This window comes from Taeniopygia guttata, chromosome 4 (genome assembly GCF_048771995.1).
Source record: "Taeniopygia guttata chromosome 4, bTaeGut7.mat, whole genome shotgun sequence".
Classification (NCBI taxonomy): domain Eukaryota; kingdom Metazoa; phylum Chordata; class Aves; order Passeriformes; family Estrildidae; genus Taeniopygia; species Taeniopygia guttata.
This window is the reverse complement of record NC_133028.1, coordinates 11,057,329-11,072,589: the sequence shown is the minus strand read 5'-3', so window position 1 is coordinate 11,072,589 and position 15,261 is coordinate 11,057,329. Positions and strand designations below refer to the sequence as shown.

Below are 15,261 nucleotides of genomic sequence, written 5' to 3'. Positions count from 1 at the left end.
TACAAAACATGAGAGTTAAAAAATATACAAAACAATAAGTTCACTGAACATTCTATTTCCTTCTCATATGATTTACCGCTAGAAAGGAGAGCAGGAACAAGGTATAAATATAACAAGGTATAAATATGGAACAAGGTATAAATATAATTTTTTGACAAAGCTCTGCGACTGCTTCCATTTAAAAGGAGACAGAAAGAACTGTTAAAACAATTAACTAGCATCTCTCATAGTGTAGTTTCCTTTCCCAGCTTGATCATATACTCACTGTTAGCTACTGAGGTTTAGATCTGTAAAGAGTTTGGGGTATATGCTTGGACAGCTTTGCTTAAGTGCTCTCCAGAGGAATTTAGACATATTATCCAAGAGAGAGTCCTTGAGATTGCCCGTATCACCTGTATGTGGGGCCCTCAAAGGACCCTGATTAAAATCCTAGGTTTTACTGTCAGCTCTATACTTTTGAAGTCTCTTTCAAAAAAAGTAGAAGCCACCCCCAAGTGGCCTGAAGTTAGCAGAGTAAGCCAGCATGGCAGCTCATCACTGTTCTGAACATCACAGTTGATGGAAAACTCATATAGAGGAGAGCAAAAGCCAGTGCAGCATTGGAGATTAAGGCAGTGAGTCTAGAATGAAAGAGGCTTCTGGTTTCAAACAAAAGTGACTGTGCATCACAGAATCGTCATCACTAGTCCTCAGTACAACTGCAAAACTTGCACAGTTTTAAACATTTTAAACATTTTAAATATTTAAACAGCAAACATCTGAATAAATTCCCCATGTGACCTTGGTGGGGAACTCCTGCAGGATCACTCCCACCACTCTGAGGGCTTTGAGTGTTTTCAGGTATTCATGAGTAAAGCAAAACGCACAGGCAGGAGATGAAACTGCTACTACTGCTCACCTGAACAAGGAGTCTCTATTGAATAGGTCTTGTCTATTGAACAGAATTTACTGGAAAAGATTATCATTGCATATAATTTCTATTAAATTAACTCTGCCTGATTATGAGCTTTCTCAGGAACAGAAATAACCAGCAGTCCTCCAGCAAATAGTTTAAATGAGTTAGCTTAAAAACTGCATTAAACTGTCTTATCTATCAAATGATGCAATCAAATTAAAAAATTATGTGCTCATAAATGAACTAGGAACAAATGTACAAAGTTGTTATGGCAACTGAAACACTGAAGTTAAAATTATGGATCCTAAATTCTTGCAAATAAAAGTAAATTAATTTCCAAGGTAATTGGAATTTCTTCTAAAAATTATTTATCACAGCATCATCTTTTATAGTTTCAACAGAATAGATTTGATGGCTTTCTAATGAAATATAGTTAATCAAGAGGAAGGTTTTAGTTGCTTATGAATTGCTATCATCTTGATATATCACTTCTAGTCATCAGTTACAGTTGCTGCACCATTCCAATTTTTTTCATTCATATGATTTTATTCATCATATATATTATATATTTTGCACCTGAGCAATTATATTGTGATTGCTGTTATGTATTGCTTTATCGTAGCTCATATTTTTTTCTAATCCATTGAATCCTACTTAATACCTGCCTTAGTTACTTTGAAAAATACTTCTTTTTTTATTCTAGTGATCTTTAGTAGTACATTTAAATGTGCTCATGTGAGGTGTCTGCAACACATGCTACTGCAGCAACAGCATTAATAATTTTTAAGACTTTTTTTCCCAAAGATTTTGCTAAAGAGGATGTGTGTAAAATGCTGCGTTCCTTGGCAAATTTACCCTGGGAAATACAAAGCTGTATTTCTGTATTTTTAATTGAGTTGGGGACACTTTCTTAAATCTGTGGGATTTTATTTAAGCCAGAGAATGCTAGGAAAACTGGTGTAATTTCTGTGCTCTGTGGGAAGATGGTCTTCAGTCTGTAGGATCAGAACAGCCATAATGGAAATGAGTATTTGGGAGGTTTTGGTGGTTTCCTATTTTTTTTTTTCCCAAGAAACTGAACTAACATGCAGAAATATTATTTCAGTCTTCTGCTCTAAATCCACAGAAGAGAATGTTACAGTTCACCTCTGAAACAGTGACTTTGCTGTTTGCACATATGGTTTGTACATAGCTGCCATATTATCCTAGTAGATTTTGCATAATTTCCAGAGTAATTTCTATAGTTTTTCTATCATTATAGGGTGTGGAACTGGGCAATATTTATCTAACCTCTGTCTATAACCCTGATATTTTCTATTTTCTCACTCTAGTGGGGCAGAATAAACAACTTCAACATCTTGAATCATTACTTATACAGAATTCTAGAATCATAAAATCATTGAGGTCATTTGCTCATGCAGACCCTCCCAGAGCCAATCACACAGAGCTATTCCCAGATGGCTTTTGAGTACCTCCAAGGGTGGAGACCCACAGCCTTTCTGGGCACCTGCAACAGTGCAGCCCCACAGCAGAAATGTTGATTCCTGGTGTTCAGAGAAGACTTCCTGTGTTTCATTTGGAGTCTGTTGCCTCTGGTCTTGTCACTGGGCACCACTGAAAACCTGTCTCCAATCCTAGCAAAGAATGTTCTTTGTACCTTCCCTCCAGGTATTTATAGACAGTTTTTGACAGTTTCCCCTGAGCCTTCTCTTCTTTGGGCTGAACAATCCCACTTCTCTTAACCTCTTCTCTTACGAGAGCTGCTCTAGCCCCTTCATCACCTTCACAGCCTTTTGTTGGACCCCCTCCAGTCATTCCATCTCTTGTACAGGGGAGCCCAGCATTGGGCCCAGTACTTCACATGTAAACTCACCAGTACTGAGGAGAAGGAATTAGAGAATATTATGGCTGTATCTTTTACATTTATCCTTGTCTGTCTCTCTTGCCTTTCCTCCAGGTCTCCTTGAAGACAGCTCTTTATTACCAGAATCGGCAAACATCTTGTTGTGCTTCGCAGCTTTATCTATTCCAGTGAAAAACCCAATTCTTTCAATCATTCTTCATTGGTTACATTTTCTAAGCAGCTTATGAGTCATTTTGCCCCTCTTCAAATTCATTTTTAGTGGGTCTGTAAATATGCATATAAAATACAAACTTAGACACAATATTCTTCCAGAGGCTTTATCAGTGCCAAGTTTATCAAAATAATTACCTCCATGTCTTCTGGTTTTGAGTTCTGAATACAACCTAGAAATAGTCTTTCTTATTTTGCAGGAACACTGCATTCTTCTTTTAATTCCACAGAATTCCCCAAGTCTTTTATTTGATATTTGAAAGTTATTTTCCATTTTGGTTTCCACCTTTGATATGGGTTTGTGTTTCTTTTTTCCCAAGGAGTACTTTGGTTTCTTTTTTTCCCAAGTAGTACTTTCTTCTTGGTTTTGGAGTATGTCAACATATTGATTTCTGAACATTGCTTCCATCAGTCAATGTCCACTCCCTTCCTTATGTGTTACCTGCAAAATTTTTTTCTTTCTTATTTGACCACAATTGTTAATGAAAATATAGATTTTGGACCCATCATATCTTTGTGATATCTCAAAATATTCTTTATTTGATAACTACCTTTTGAAAATGGATTCTTCTAATACAATATTTATTTCCATTCCTCTTCAAAGGGATTTTATCTGCACCATTTTCTTTTTTACATTGAAACAATGTCAGGTAAAAATGTGTAACAGTTTTAACAAAGGTCAAAATGTGCTACATTTTTTTATTTCCTTTATCCACTAAGCCAGTTACCCTGTAAAAGGAGAAAATTACATTAGTTTGACATGATTTGGTTTTGATAAATTCGTAGTAGCTGTTTGTTATCATTTTAATTATCTCCAAGGTGCTTAGAAGTATAATTTGTTTGATATCTCGTTGGATATCAAAATTAATTCTCTAACTCTCTGAGCTCTGTTTTGCTCTTTTATATCTCTGGTTCTATATACATACATAAATGTCTATGTGTGGTTGTGTGTGAGTATTTATATATAAGCAGCATTTTTCCCTTGCCATAGTTATTTGGAATCACCCTCATGAGATTTCAAAGATCATTAATAGTAGTTCAGAGATTATGTTTTCAGGATTCTGTCATTATTCTGTTCTGCCTTGAACTCAAAACACCATCCCCTTTCTTTCACTTTCCTTGACTAATCTGCCTGAGATAGCTAACACTAATGGAGAAAATTTCATTTATTCTGTGGAAAATATTTTTTGAGGCAGGAGGGAAGCTTTAACAGGACTTGGCTACTTGCACTTGAATGTGTTTTTTATTAATTAATTAATAAAAGAAATGTAGTAAATTTGTGAAGTTTTGTGATGTCTGAAACAGCAATCACTGAGGCAGGTAGTTGCATAAGCACATGGTGAAATCTGCCTTATACTAGTACCTTGTATGGAGAAACAAAGATTTTCAGAAAGGAGGTACAGGTATTTTGCATACAAAAGACACTTCATGTCTGTCAGCAAACCCAGTCATATTGAAGCAGGCATTGTGGAAAAAGCAAGAGACCACCTAAGTAGACACTTTATTGAGTATGTAACTACCAGTGAATAAGATTATATGGTGACAGCAGTTCTCAGGATCCAGCTGAACCAGAAAAAAGAACCAAACCCTTAGGCTCAGTGAGAGAAATGGGACCACACACACCTATGTGCACATACAGCCAGTGGACTGAGCCACATTTTTCAGTTTGTGTGTGCTGCTTCTACTTCTGAGCTGTAAGTACATTTAGAAGGAAAGGAATTAGATGATTCAAGTCCTTTAATCTCAGAGTCTTATGACAAAAGAGTAAGGCATACAAACTAAATGCATATGTTTGTGTTTCATTAACTGTGCTGCTCGTGGTGTGGTTTCCTGTGAGCCTGGGTTGTCCAGTCATCATAATGTGAGCAGTGTGAGCAATAACCTATTGATATCTACATCTCTCTGCTGCAGGAGCAGAAAAGACACCAGAAAGGAAAGGGGGAAAATCACTGTACATCTTTAGTCTCTGTGAACTATTTTTCAGCCTTTTTGGTAGATTTCAGGAAACATGCTTTGTATATTGCCTCTGTGCTGTAGAGAATCAATCGCTTCTGTTCTACTCCAGTTCCAATCTGAACCTGGAATTCAGGACAAGAGAAATGACTGGGCACTGCAGAATGCTTTGAGTAAAACAGTACTGTTCCTACTGTGCCTGGATTTGGACAAAACAAAAGGAATTAATTACATTGGACAATGATACTGAAGCTTGGAATATGAACTCTGTGCACTATGAACTGCACAGAAATTGTTGGCTTCAGAATTAACCTAAAATTCTTTGGCAAGTAAGTCACATAAGCCTGATACAAACCACAAATACATTTTCCTTTTGCCCAAAAAGAATCTTTATCCTTTCTAATTTGTTGTTGGATGTCATTCTGTTTTGGAAATAAAGATTCTGACTTAAAAAATGTTGTCTGCTTTGAAAGTGCAGCTTGCTTTTTAAAGTAATGAGATTTCCCTTTTTTTTTTCTTTTTTTTCCCCCACAAAAATTGTAGTTTGTGGCTGGTTTTTGTTATACGTTGAACTATATGAAATGAAGAAGAGACTCAGAGTTCTCCAGCACAATGTGAAGATGTAGTGTATTCCTTAGAAATTAATAGACTATCATGATAATGCTGTGTGGTTAACAATAGCACATTGCAATCTGAAGACTGTAGAAGTTAACACAAAATCCCACAACAAAAACAACTGTAGAAATTGCAAATCATAAGGAATAAGTGGCAGGGTTGGTAACTGACTCTAGTGATCTGAGATTCTGCTCCCTGATCTGAGCTTCCTGTCAAAATCAGAGCTCTGTCTGTTTCACACAGCAAGATAATCGACAAAAATTTTTATTCCAAATCAGAAAATATTATTCCTTGTTCTATTTCTGGATAGTTTGCTAGGGAAAAACCTTTAACATATGAATTATATCTCTTCATTGTAAAGCTTCATACAATTGACAAATGTTTCCTAACTAAACTCATTGTACATAGAAGAGGAGTAAAAGTGGAAGAAAAAATTAACCTGGGACCTTTTAGCAGAGAACTATGACTGTGGATAGGAAAAGATAGGACTGTAATTTTGAATCTCAGCTGCATGGTATTTCTTTTCAGTAAGAGTTTCCTTTTGGTCTTTTGTTCAGAGTCTTTGGACATATCAGCTACCGTTCAGACTGGGAGCTGGTGAAGGTGGACTTCAGACCATCCTTCCCCAGGGAGTGCACTGATGAAGACTATGAGTCTTGGGAGCTCACAAATCTGCAGGTATTCTTGGTTTTATGTGAACTGACAAAACTTTTCCATAGCTTTCAGATAAATATAGAGTTGTGTGCTGAGAAAATGTTTCCAAATTGAATTTGGATGCTACACCCTCAGCTTAGTCTCCTTATGGTGATTTCACTGGAGTTTAAACGCAGAGAGGATTTTGTGTTCCCTTTGGCTGTGTGATCTGTGTCCCAAAAAAGGCAGAAGTATATCTGGGGCGCTGCCATAATAATAGGTGGTCCTGCTGGATTGGGAAGCATGTCCCATAAAGTGAAGTGTGTAATATTGATTGAAACAATTTTGACATGCAGTCGTGTTCTGCCAACTTCCTGACCACATACCATACTCATATATAAATTGCCATAAGTAAAGTCCATTCCAGAAGTAATTTAGGATCTCAGTGGACCAGTCACATAACAGAGTCCAGTTGTTTTGGGCAATACCCCTTCTGCACTAATGCACTAAGGCTGTGCTAATCATGATGCTCTGGCCAAATCCACTTTTCGGAAGCTAAATTCTCTCTATATATACTGATTAAAGAGACCAGTATGTGGTGGGATTTTTTTATTAAATGGAACACATAATATTTATGCATAATCTTTCTAATTTTTATGTTCTGCTTCTTCTACCAGGGTTGATTTATTTTTTGCATTCTACTCAGTGTTACTCCAGCTCTCATTTGCTAGTTGTCATGCCTAATTTTACACCTCTTGTTTGGGATTGCTGTGTGTCTACAAAGAATATGACACAGATCTGAGCCTAAAGAGTAACAGTATCATTGGGTATTTGGCATTGAAATATCTTTCAGAAATTAGAAACTACTAAAATGACTTTGATAGAGTACTTGCAGCTGTTCAGTCACCAGCGCAGTGTTTATGGAGAGAGTTCATTCTGTGTCCACAGGGTTGGTGATCAGGTGGACAGTCAATATGATGATTGAGAGAAATTCAGCTCTCTGCAGCCAGATGAAATTCTTAAATGGCCATTCTGAGCTTTGCACACAGGTTGGGCACTCATGAAACATAAATTGCACTTGCATTTTCATGTGCATCTTCAGATTTGTGTCCTGGAAATATAGCCTATGTTACAACTCTGTAATGACCTGTTAGTGGACAGCAGTGGATATAAGGGCTTTCTATGCATATATATCTGAGGATCAGAGGGTTGATAAGGTTGGCAGCAAGACCAGCCTTTCCCAGGACAACACAAGGTCTGTTTTTGGAGGTTCTGTTGCAGTAAGTCCAGTGCTTTGCTATTCAGGGTGATCGTTGCATCATGGGCCAGCAGAGAAGCTTTCGTAAGAGGAAGATTTCATCATGGTGCATTAAAGGGAAAAGTTTCACATCAGCTCTCACATCCAAAGTTTGTGAATGTGTGAACACTGATTTCTTATGGTGAGTCTGTCTGTGGGCCTTTTGGCTTATTTCTAGTAGAGTTTGAGATGGGTTTATTTTCCTCCTTTTGCCCCTGTTACTACATAGCCATGTATAAGCAAATAGGCAACTTGTTATTGAATAACTGGTTTCTTTTACATTTGCATTTGTTTAAAAATGTTTCCATGTTTAAGTATTTTTTTCACCTGACTGAACAAATCCTGATGTTTTTTTTCTATTGATCAAGACTTGAAAACTGACCATTGCATTAATTTTAAAGGCAAGCTTTAAAAAAAAAAAAAAAAAAAAGAAAATTAATGGTTGGTCTGAGTGTCAAAGGAAACCTTGAAAAAATCTCTTTTTACCAATTTTGCAGAACTGACAAAGTAATTGCAACAAGTTTTTCCCCCAGGTGTACACAGCTACCATTGAAATTAGAACAGAATTGGCTTCATCAACTTGTATGTTCATCTAGTAGAATAACACTGAAAAAATATATTGACTTTGAAAAATGTAGTCTCATTCACCCCAAAATGGATTGCCGAGTGAAGTGGGAATAGTTACACGTTCAGTGTTGGTGTTTTTCAGTGATTATGGGTTTGAGCGCTCTGCGCCTCTGAAGTTGGAGTCGAGCAAATGCTTTGCTGACTTTTGGTTTAATCCAGAAGCACCTCCTGAAGACTGTGTGTTGGGGCAGGCATACACCAGCAGCACTGGGTAAGCTGATTTTGCATTTCATGGGCTTGATGAGGCTTCTAGAGAGGGGGAGAATATTTCAACCAGCAGCCTCAAATGTCGTTTGAAAGAAATTTGCATTTAAATACTTAACTGGAGAGAGCTGGAGAGCGTATTTACACAAGGACACGTAATGATAGGACAAGGGGAAATGGCCTTAAACTAAGGAGTGAAGGTTTGAATTAGATAATACGAAAAAATTCATTGCTGTGGGAGTGGTGAGACACTGGCACAGGTTGCCTATAGAAACTGTGGATTCCTCATCTCTGGAAGTGTTGAAGGCCAGGTTGGATGAGGCTTTGAGAAACCTGATCTAGTGGAAGGTGCCCCTGTCAATGACAGGGGGGTTGGAAAGAGATAATCTTTAACGTCTCTTCAACCCAAACCAGTCTATAATTCTGTGAAGTGTAAGTAGGGCAAACTGTAAAAACTGAGAAATGGAAAATTTCTGATTCTGACTTAGACCATGAGCAGAAGCTTCTTTCAGCGATGAAAGAAAAATATTGCTTTGCATGTTCACAGCAGTTTAAAAACAAATCTATTTGAGAATACAAGCTGTTTTTTTCAATTTTTTTTTTTTTTGTAATATTTTGTATCTATTATTGCACTTCTGATAGGAATGTTCATTCATCATCTTTTCTTTTAGCTAATTTCTTGAACTCAGAGTGATTTTCAGTTTGGATTCAATGATGCTCTGAGGAACTGGCAACATCTCACAGAATTTCAAGTTTCTCACTTCCATTAGGGCAAGGAGTTCTATAGAGAATAGATTCTTTTCCTGACCATATGGGACACTCAGAATCAAAGGAAAACTTCAGTAACTATAAACAATGCTGCATAGAATATACACTACAATGTAGTCTGACGTCTGTGCTGAGAATAACTTGCAGCTGGCATCTATTCTGGCTTATCATAACACCATCACAGTCGCTTGTGGAGATGAGAACCAAATGCTGAAATGTCCAATCTGGCAATTGAATCACAGTTTCTGTGTATATTTACCTTACAGAGGAAAATGCTGCCTTTTGGGTTGGGGATGACAGCTGTGATATACAGTGGGAATTCAAAAGAATGAAACATAACTCTGATTGTAAAGGATGTTTAAAAATATCATACCTATGTGAAAGTGAGCTGTAAATAATTACTGTACACATCCGACTATTGCATTATTAGCACTTTAAAAGTGTGAGTCCTTTCACTCTTTTATATTGTTATATTAAACAAATGCTTTAAGTGTTTTAAGAAACGAATAGATTTGGAAGCAGCAGTTAAGCAATTAGTTCTGGGTTAATGTAGAAACTGTTTGGTCTAATTTCTTTCCAATCTTTGGGATTTGAACCCAGATCTCTAGAGCATTGAAGACTTGGATGCTAGAAAAGGGGATAACAGAGAGGATAGCAGATTGCCTGGGACCCTGAGGGCTAGTCAGGCATGTTTCTAAGTTGGAAAACACAGACTCTTCCAATGCATGCAAGTGAAATTCTCATCCATGCTCTTTCTTCAGTAGGCTTCCCCTACTAAAGGCAATGAAAATACCCCCAGTGAAAGTACTTGCATTGTTAGTTGGCTTTGATAATTTGCAATCTTGTCTGTGAACCCAAGGAAAATGCAGTAGCCTCAATCACACATGCATTTGGTGCCTTTGCTGGAACTCTTTTGCTTACCTCCAATTCACTGTGCCCACTGTTTACTGTTTTTCCAGGTACAGGAAAGTTGTTTCTAATGTGTGTGAAGGTGGAGTAGACCTGCAGCAGAACTTGGCACACCATATGTGTCCACTGATTGCTCCCAAGGGACTTCAGATCAGCATCAGAGAAGAAAGTCTGGCTGTTAGGCCTGGGGAAGACATCACCTTCATTGTCCAGCAAGAGCAGGTAGTAATAAACATTGGCTACATGGAACGTGAATCGCTGATTTTAGGGTTAGTTTCATTCCTACCTGTTCTGCTGCTGAATGAAGATTAATTTGTTCTTGAGACAAAGATTAACAACTTTCTAAATACTGAAACTTGATTTCAAGTGAGTAAGATAAGCCAGTAAACTCAGTGAACCTCCAAATTCTACCCGCAGAACAGGATTTGTCTCCTCAGCAGAAAAGGCACTGGTTTCTTGGAAAATCAGGGTAACTGGATTACCAAAGTTTTCTTGGACTGAAAATTTGTACTGTTGTATCAAAAAAGAACAAAAATTGAGAGAACATTTAATACTTGGGTTTAGGTGTTTTTGAGAATCAGCCTTTCAGAAAGGAAGAGGCAAAGCATTACAGAAGTCAGAAAATATCTCAGCATAAGAATATTTATTATATATTAGTTGTGTTGCCAAAGATATGGGGTTTTTTTTCTGTTTATTGAGACAAAATTCCCTAAGTCCTTGACCAACAGCGGTGAGTAGCTTTTGGATGAATTGTTTGCCATGGGTTTGCTTTTTCATGCTTGTTTTTTAGCATTAAGCTATAACTGCTCTGCTCAGGTTACCAGAGTATTGTAATCCTGGCTAACCCCACTGGTTTGCAAAAACTTGAAGAAAGTTCACACATTTTGGCAAACCTGTGCTGTATAAATCAAGCACTTGGGATTTATTTCTGTAATAGAATCAAGAAGGTTACGTGCAGAACACTGGGCTGCTTAATACTTTGCAGGCTCTGTGTCCCAGTGCGTGCAGTGCCCCACCAGTTTGTGTGGCAATTCCTGCTGCCTTCTCTTTTTAGAGTTTGTTTGGAAATGTTTATTGTAAGCCTAGAGCATTTGGTTACAATTTGGATTCTAATGATTTTGATTGGCAGTTTGACTTTCTTCCTACTGAAGCTTTCATGAATCTCTGTGGCAGTATGAAAAACATCTAAAATTATTCACAAATCTCCAGAAGTAAGGGATCTTGAAGAGAATCCCTTGCTGCGTCTTTTGGTGAAGTCTTTGCTCCATACATCAGAAGAAATATAGCAGTTTGGTGCCCTCTATGGCTAAGAATAATATTTAAACTCAAGTGTCCAGAGAATTGCTTAGGACTTAATCTGTATGACAAAGTCTAATGAGAATTCATAACAATTACCAAGTTTAAGAATCAGCTCTACTACAACAAACCAAAGCATACTACTTCCTCTGGTGAACAAAATTAATTTGCTAGTTTCTGTGAATGAATGTTGTTAGGTGCAGGAATACCAGACATCAGAGAGGAAAGGAAGCAGGCTTTTGCTACATTTGGGCAGTTTGCAACTGCCCTTAGAAATAATAATAACAACTAAATACACCATCATTATCATAATTTCCCCCAAATTTTGTTGGCTGAATATATGAATAAATAATGTCATGACAATCTTCTGTTTTTTATGGCAGTGAAAGCCCAAATTCCTTATAGATTTAGCTGCCTTTTCCCTTTGTCACTGTTTTGCTATTACTCCCTTCTCTGTCTTTACTGGTCAGGAAATAGAAATACCTTGGTGTTTTGAAGAAAGCACCCTCATCTTTACACTAGGGAAGTTATTAGAATAAAACATTAAGAGAACCTTCCTCTACTGTCTTTCAATGCTGGTTTCTGTCTCACCTGGAAAAAATATGCATGTACACTTGTAGCATTAGACAGAGTGAACAAGAATTGTATGCAAGCTAATGTCATCTAAAGAGATTCCACTTACTAACACATTGCTGGCAAGGAGATAGCTCTTCTGCTTTAAACTTTAATAACATATTATCTCCTCGGCAAAATTCTACTCTTCTGTTGTCAAAAGAAAGATGTTATTTGGGAAAAAACTATTCACAATGAAGAGGCTTTCACAGTCCTTTATGTGTCTTGAAATATAGTGCTTACGTATTTGATAATCCTACAGTTTCCTTATTATGGGTATTTTTTACATTATAAGCAATGTTGTTTCATGTGATAAAACATTGAAGAAAATCATCCACAGAAAAGAATAATAAAGGAGGAAATAATAGTATGTTTTCCTTCCTTCTGTAATGACAAAGTACTTAGATTCTAGGTATGACACGTCCTCTAAATTTCAGAGAATCATAGAAACATAGACTGACAGGTTGGAAGGGACCTCAAGGATCATCTGGTCCAACCTCTCTTGGAAAAAGCATAGGGCTGGGTAAGATGCCTGGCTCCTGTCCTGCTAAATCTTAGAAGTGTCCAGCTCTGGGTAACTCACTAGTTTTGTGGGGAGATGATTGCAATCACTGATCGTTGTCATTGTGAAAAGAATTACATTAGTGCTGCCTTTTAGGATTAAATTTTGAAATAAAGCAATTTCAGAGAGTGGCTTTTGGAGAAATGAAGTGATTTTTGAATAATGTCAATCCTTTTCTGCTCAGATGGCCTTTCATGTTGCTTGACCAGCAAGGAATTTTTTGTTTTTGAAATCAATATCCTTTTTCCACATCAAAGAGGCTTTTCTGGCCCTGCAGCCTGTCTGAATCGCAAGGCCAGGGTGGCCATGATCTCTGGTAAGCAAGCAGGAGCATCCACACTGCTGGAGGTCAAGGAATCAGGGCCACTTGCTCAGGCAGTGCTGCCAGTAGTATTGAGAAAGTGCTGCTGCTCACAGCTAAAACCAATTTTCCTTTGACTGCATCCAAATGACCAGTCCATGTGGCACAGGCCTGATTTCTCTCTTGAGCAGCTATGCCATAACATGAGTGATGGGCATGTTTGTCCTCTGACAGTGGTATCAGCCTTTTGGTACTTTAGGCCGGAATTTAGGAATAGTGTCACTTAAAGGAGAACTTAACAGCAGTATTATGAATTATATATTGCATGAGCTATTTGACATGACAGAATTATTTGACTGGACTTTTAAGCCATTTCCCAAACTCAGCTCAGTAATCTGCTTTATTAAGCATGCATCTAATTTTGCACTAGAGCATGTTAGTTCTTGGCATGCTGGTAGCTCAGTGTAACACTCTGCAACTCTGTGTGAAGATCACAGCTTGGGTCTGAAAGGCCACGTGGTTGAGAGTAAGAAGGGGTGGCTGGAAAGTGCTGTGAAGAACATCTAAGCCAATTGATTTTACTTTATAACTGCAAAGGCTAGAAGCTTGTGTGATGAATAGTAAATTGCTAAAATTGCAATCTTCAGTTCCTTACAATTACATGAGCATCTCTTTTGAACCTGGAGCTGCCCTGCACCATTTTGTCATATAATGTCCAGTTGCATTAAGAGAACAGTGATGGTTTCTGTGCCATACAACTTGATTAGTGGTCTGGGATATATAATTTTAAGGTAGCACCTTGCTCTGCAAACATGGTGTTTTCTCTATTAGTGCACACAGCGTCTGTTGCACTAATGTTATTGCCATGGCAGTAGTGGTGTTACTGCAGCTCTTGTAATTGGGTCAAGATGTCTGGCTGGGACTGAAACGCTGTTGTAATTCTGTAGAAGGTTATGAACATGTGTTCTGTCTATTTTGATTGTGGCCATTTAAGATATTTTTGATGTGTTTTCCTTTTAGGGTGATGTATTGAGTACCAAATACCAGGTAGATCTTGGAGACGGCTTTAAGGCAATATATGTGAACCTGACGATGACCGGAGAGCCCATCCGTCACCGCTATGAGAATCCTGGGATTTACCGCGTGTCGGTGAAGGCTGAGAACGTGGCTGGGCATGATGAGGCCGTGGTCTTCGTCCAAGTCAGCTGTAAATCAGCTCTTTGGTTTTCTTTTTTGCCACTGTGTAAAAACCTCATGTCAACTATGAAGTAGGAAGGAAAATTACTAGTCATAATTGGGAAAGACTGTATTTTTTCAATATCCTCATGCAGTCTTGCAGTGTTGTATGTTGGTAATGCAGAGGCTTGTAAACTTAATCCAGTACGAGGTCAGAATTGGTTTTGTTTGGATTTGGCAGAAGGATGGTTTAATAATCTTTTAAAAAACAAGCATGCCTCAGTATAAATTTCAGGTTTGATCCATCTTCCTGATTCAACACCCCTTGTCAGCCTTAGCAGCTAAAATTTTATTCTTCGAGCTATGTCTTTGTAGAGTTTCCAGGTGCAGTGTAAAGCAAGTTAAGAAACTTATTGGGAAACACGAGCTCTTGTGTGATTTTAAAAAATAGTCAAAATCTCAGGTGGTTCTAAATCTAAATTTTAGGTAGTTAATTCTCACAGTTTCAAATGGTTCTTGGATATAACTTCAAATGTTTGCAGGCAGTATTACTTATACTTCTCCCCCTCTCTTAATTAAGACTGAAAAAAAACAATCAAACAAATATAAAATAAAGAATAGCACGGCCCAGGGAATATCATGCACCATTGCAAGCATAATGCACCTCAGTCATCTCATAACTGAAATGAAGAAGGAAACTCAAAAGGGGAACTGATTTCTCCTCTTCCTTTGAGATTCAAGACAGCTATTCCCTATTTTCAGATGCGTCAAAAATTCAGAAACAAGTAACATCAAAGGAAAAGATAACCCATCTTGCATTCTCCAGGTGTCTGTTTCCCTCTGTTGTGAGTGGTGTGTCTTCCATCATAATCCCAAAGCAATGGAAATCACTAGAGCCATATACCAGCCTGTGTACGGAGCCATCTGCCTTTTGTCAGCTTGTCTAGTGACTGCTGATATATTTTTGTATTTTGCTAGTCAGTGTCCTTGAGTTCAGAGTTTCCAGTTCTGCTTTGATTAGCAGACAAAGCCAAACACATTCATGCTGAAGACCAATCTCCTGCTAATATCAAGCAGAAAGAATCAGAATCAAATTTTACCTGTTTCATTATCTATTTCTGTGTTGTGTTTGTTTTTTAAATCATTCGACAACTCCAGAGAACTCAGATAAATTACTTAGAGTTTCACTGTTACTTTTTAGAAGCTTCTAGATGCTGAGAAGTGGAGAAGGCAAAGAAATAGTAGATCTGTACAAGAAATGAACAGGAAAAACTTTGTGTGACATTCTTCTCTCCAAGAATAACTTTTAACCCTTCAGAAAATGACAAGCAGTAGCAAG

General features: G+C 37.7%; 1 protein-coding gene across 9 annotated transcripts in view; it reads left to right on the top strand.

Moving 5' to 3' along the window:
* Window positions 1-15,261, top strand: part of SORCS2 (sortilin related VPS10 domain containing receptor 2) — a 533,588-nt gene that overhangs the window by 482,993 nt on the left and 35,334 nt on the right. For all 9 annotated transcript variants that reach the window (XM_030270687.4, XM_030270686.4, XM_030270685.4 and 6 more), the window contains exons 15-19: window positions 6,095-6,215; window positions 7,476-7,609; window positions 8,177-8,305; window positions 10,026-10,197; window positions 13,767-13,953. In XM_030270687.4, the coding sequence (XP_030126547.4) occupies window positions 6,095-6,215; window positions 7,476-7,609; window positions 8,177-8,305; window positions 10,026-10,197; window positions 13,767-13,953 (743 nt within the window). The remainder of the gene's footprint in view (window positions 1-6,094; window positions 6,216-7,475; window positions 7,610-8,176; window positions 8,306-10,025; window positions 10,198-13,766; window positions 13,954-15,261) is intronic.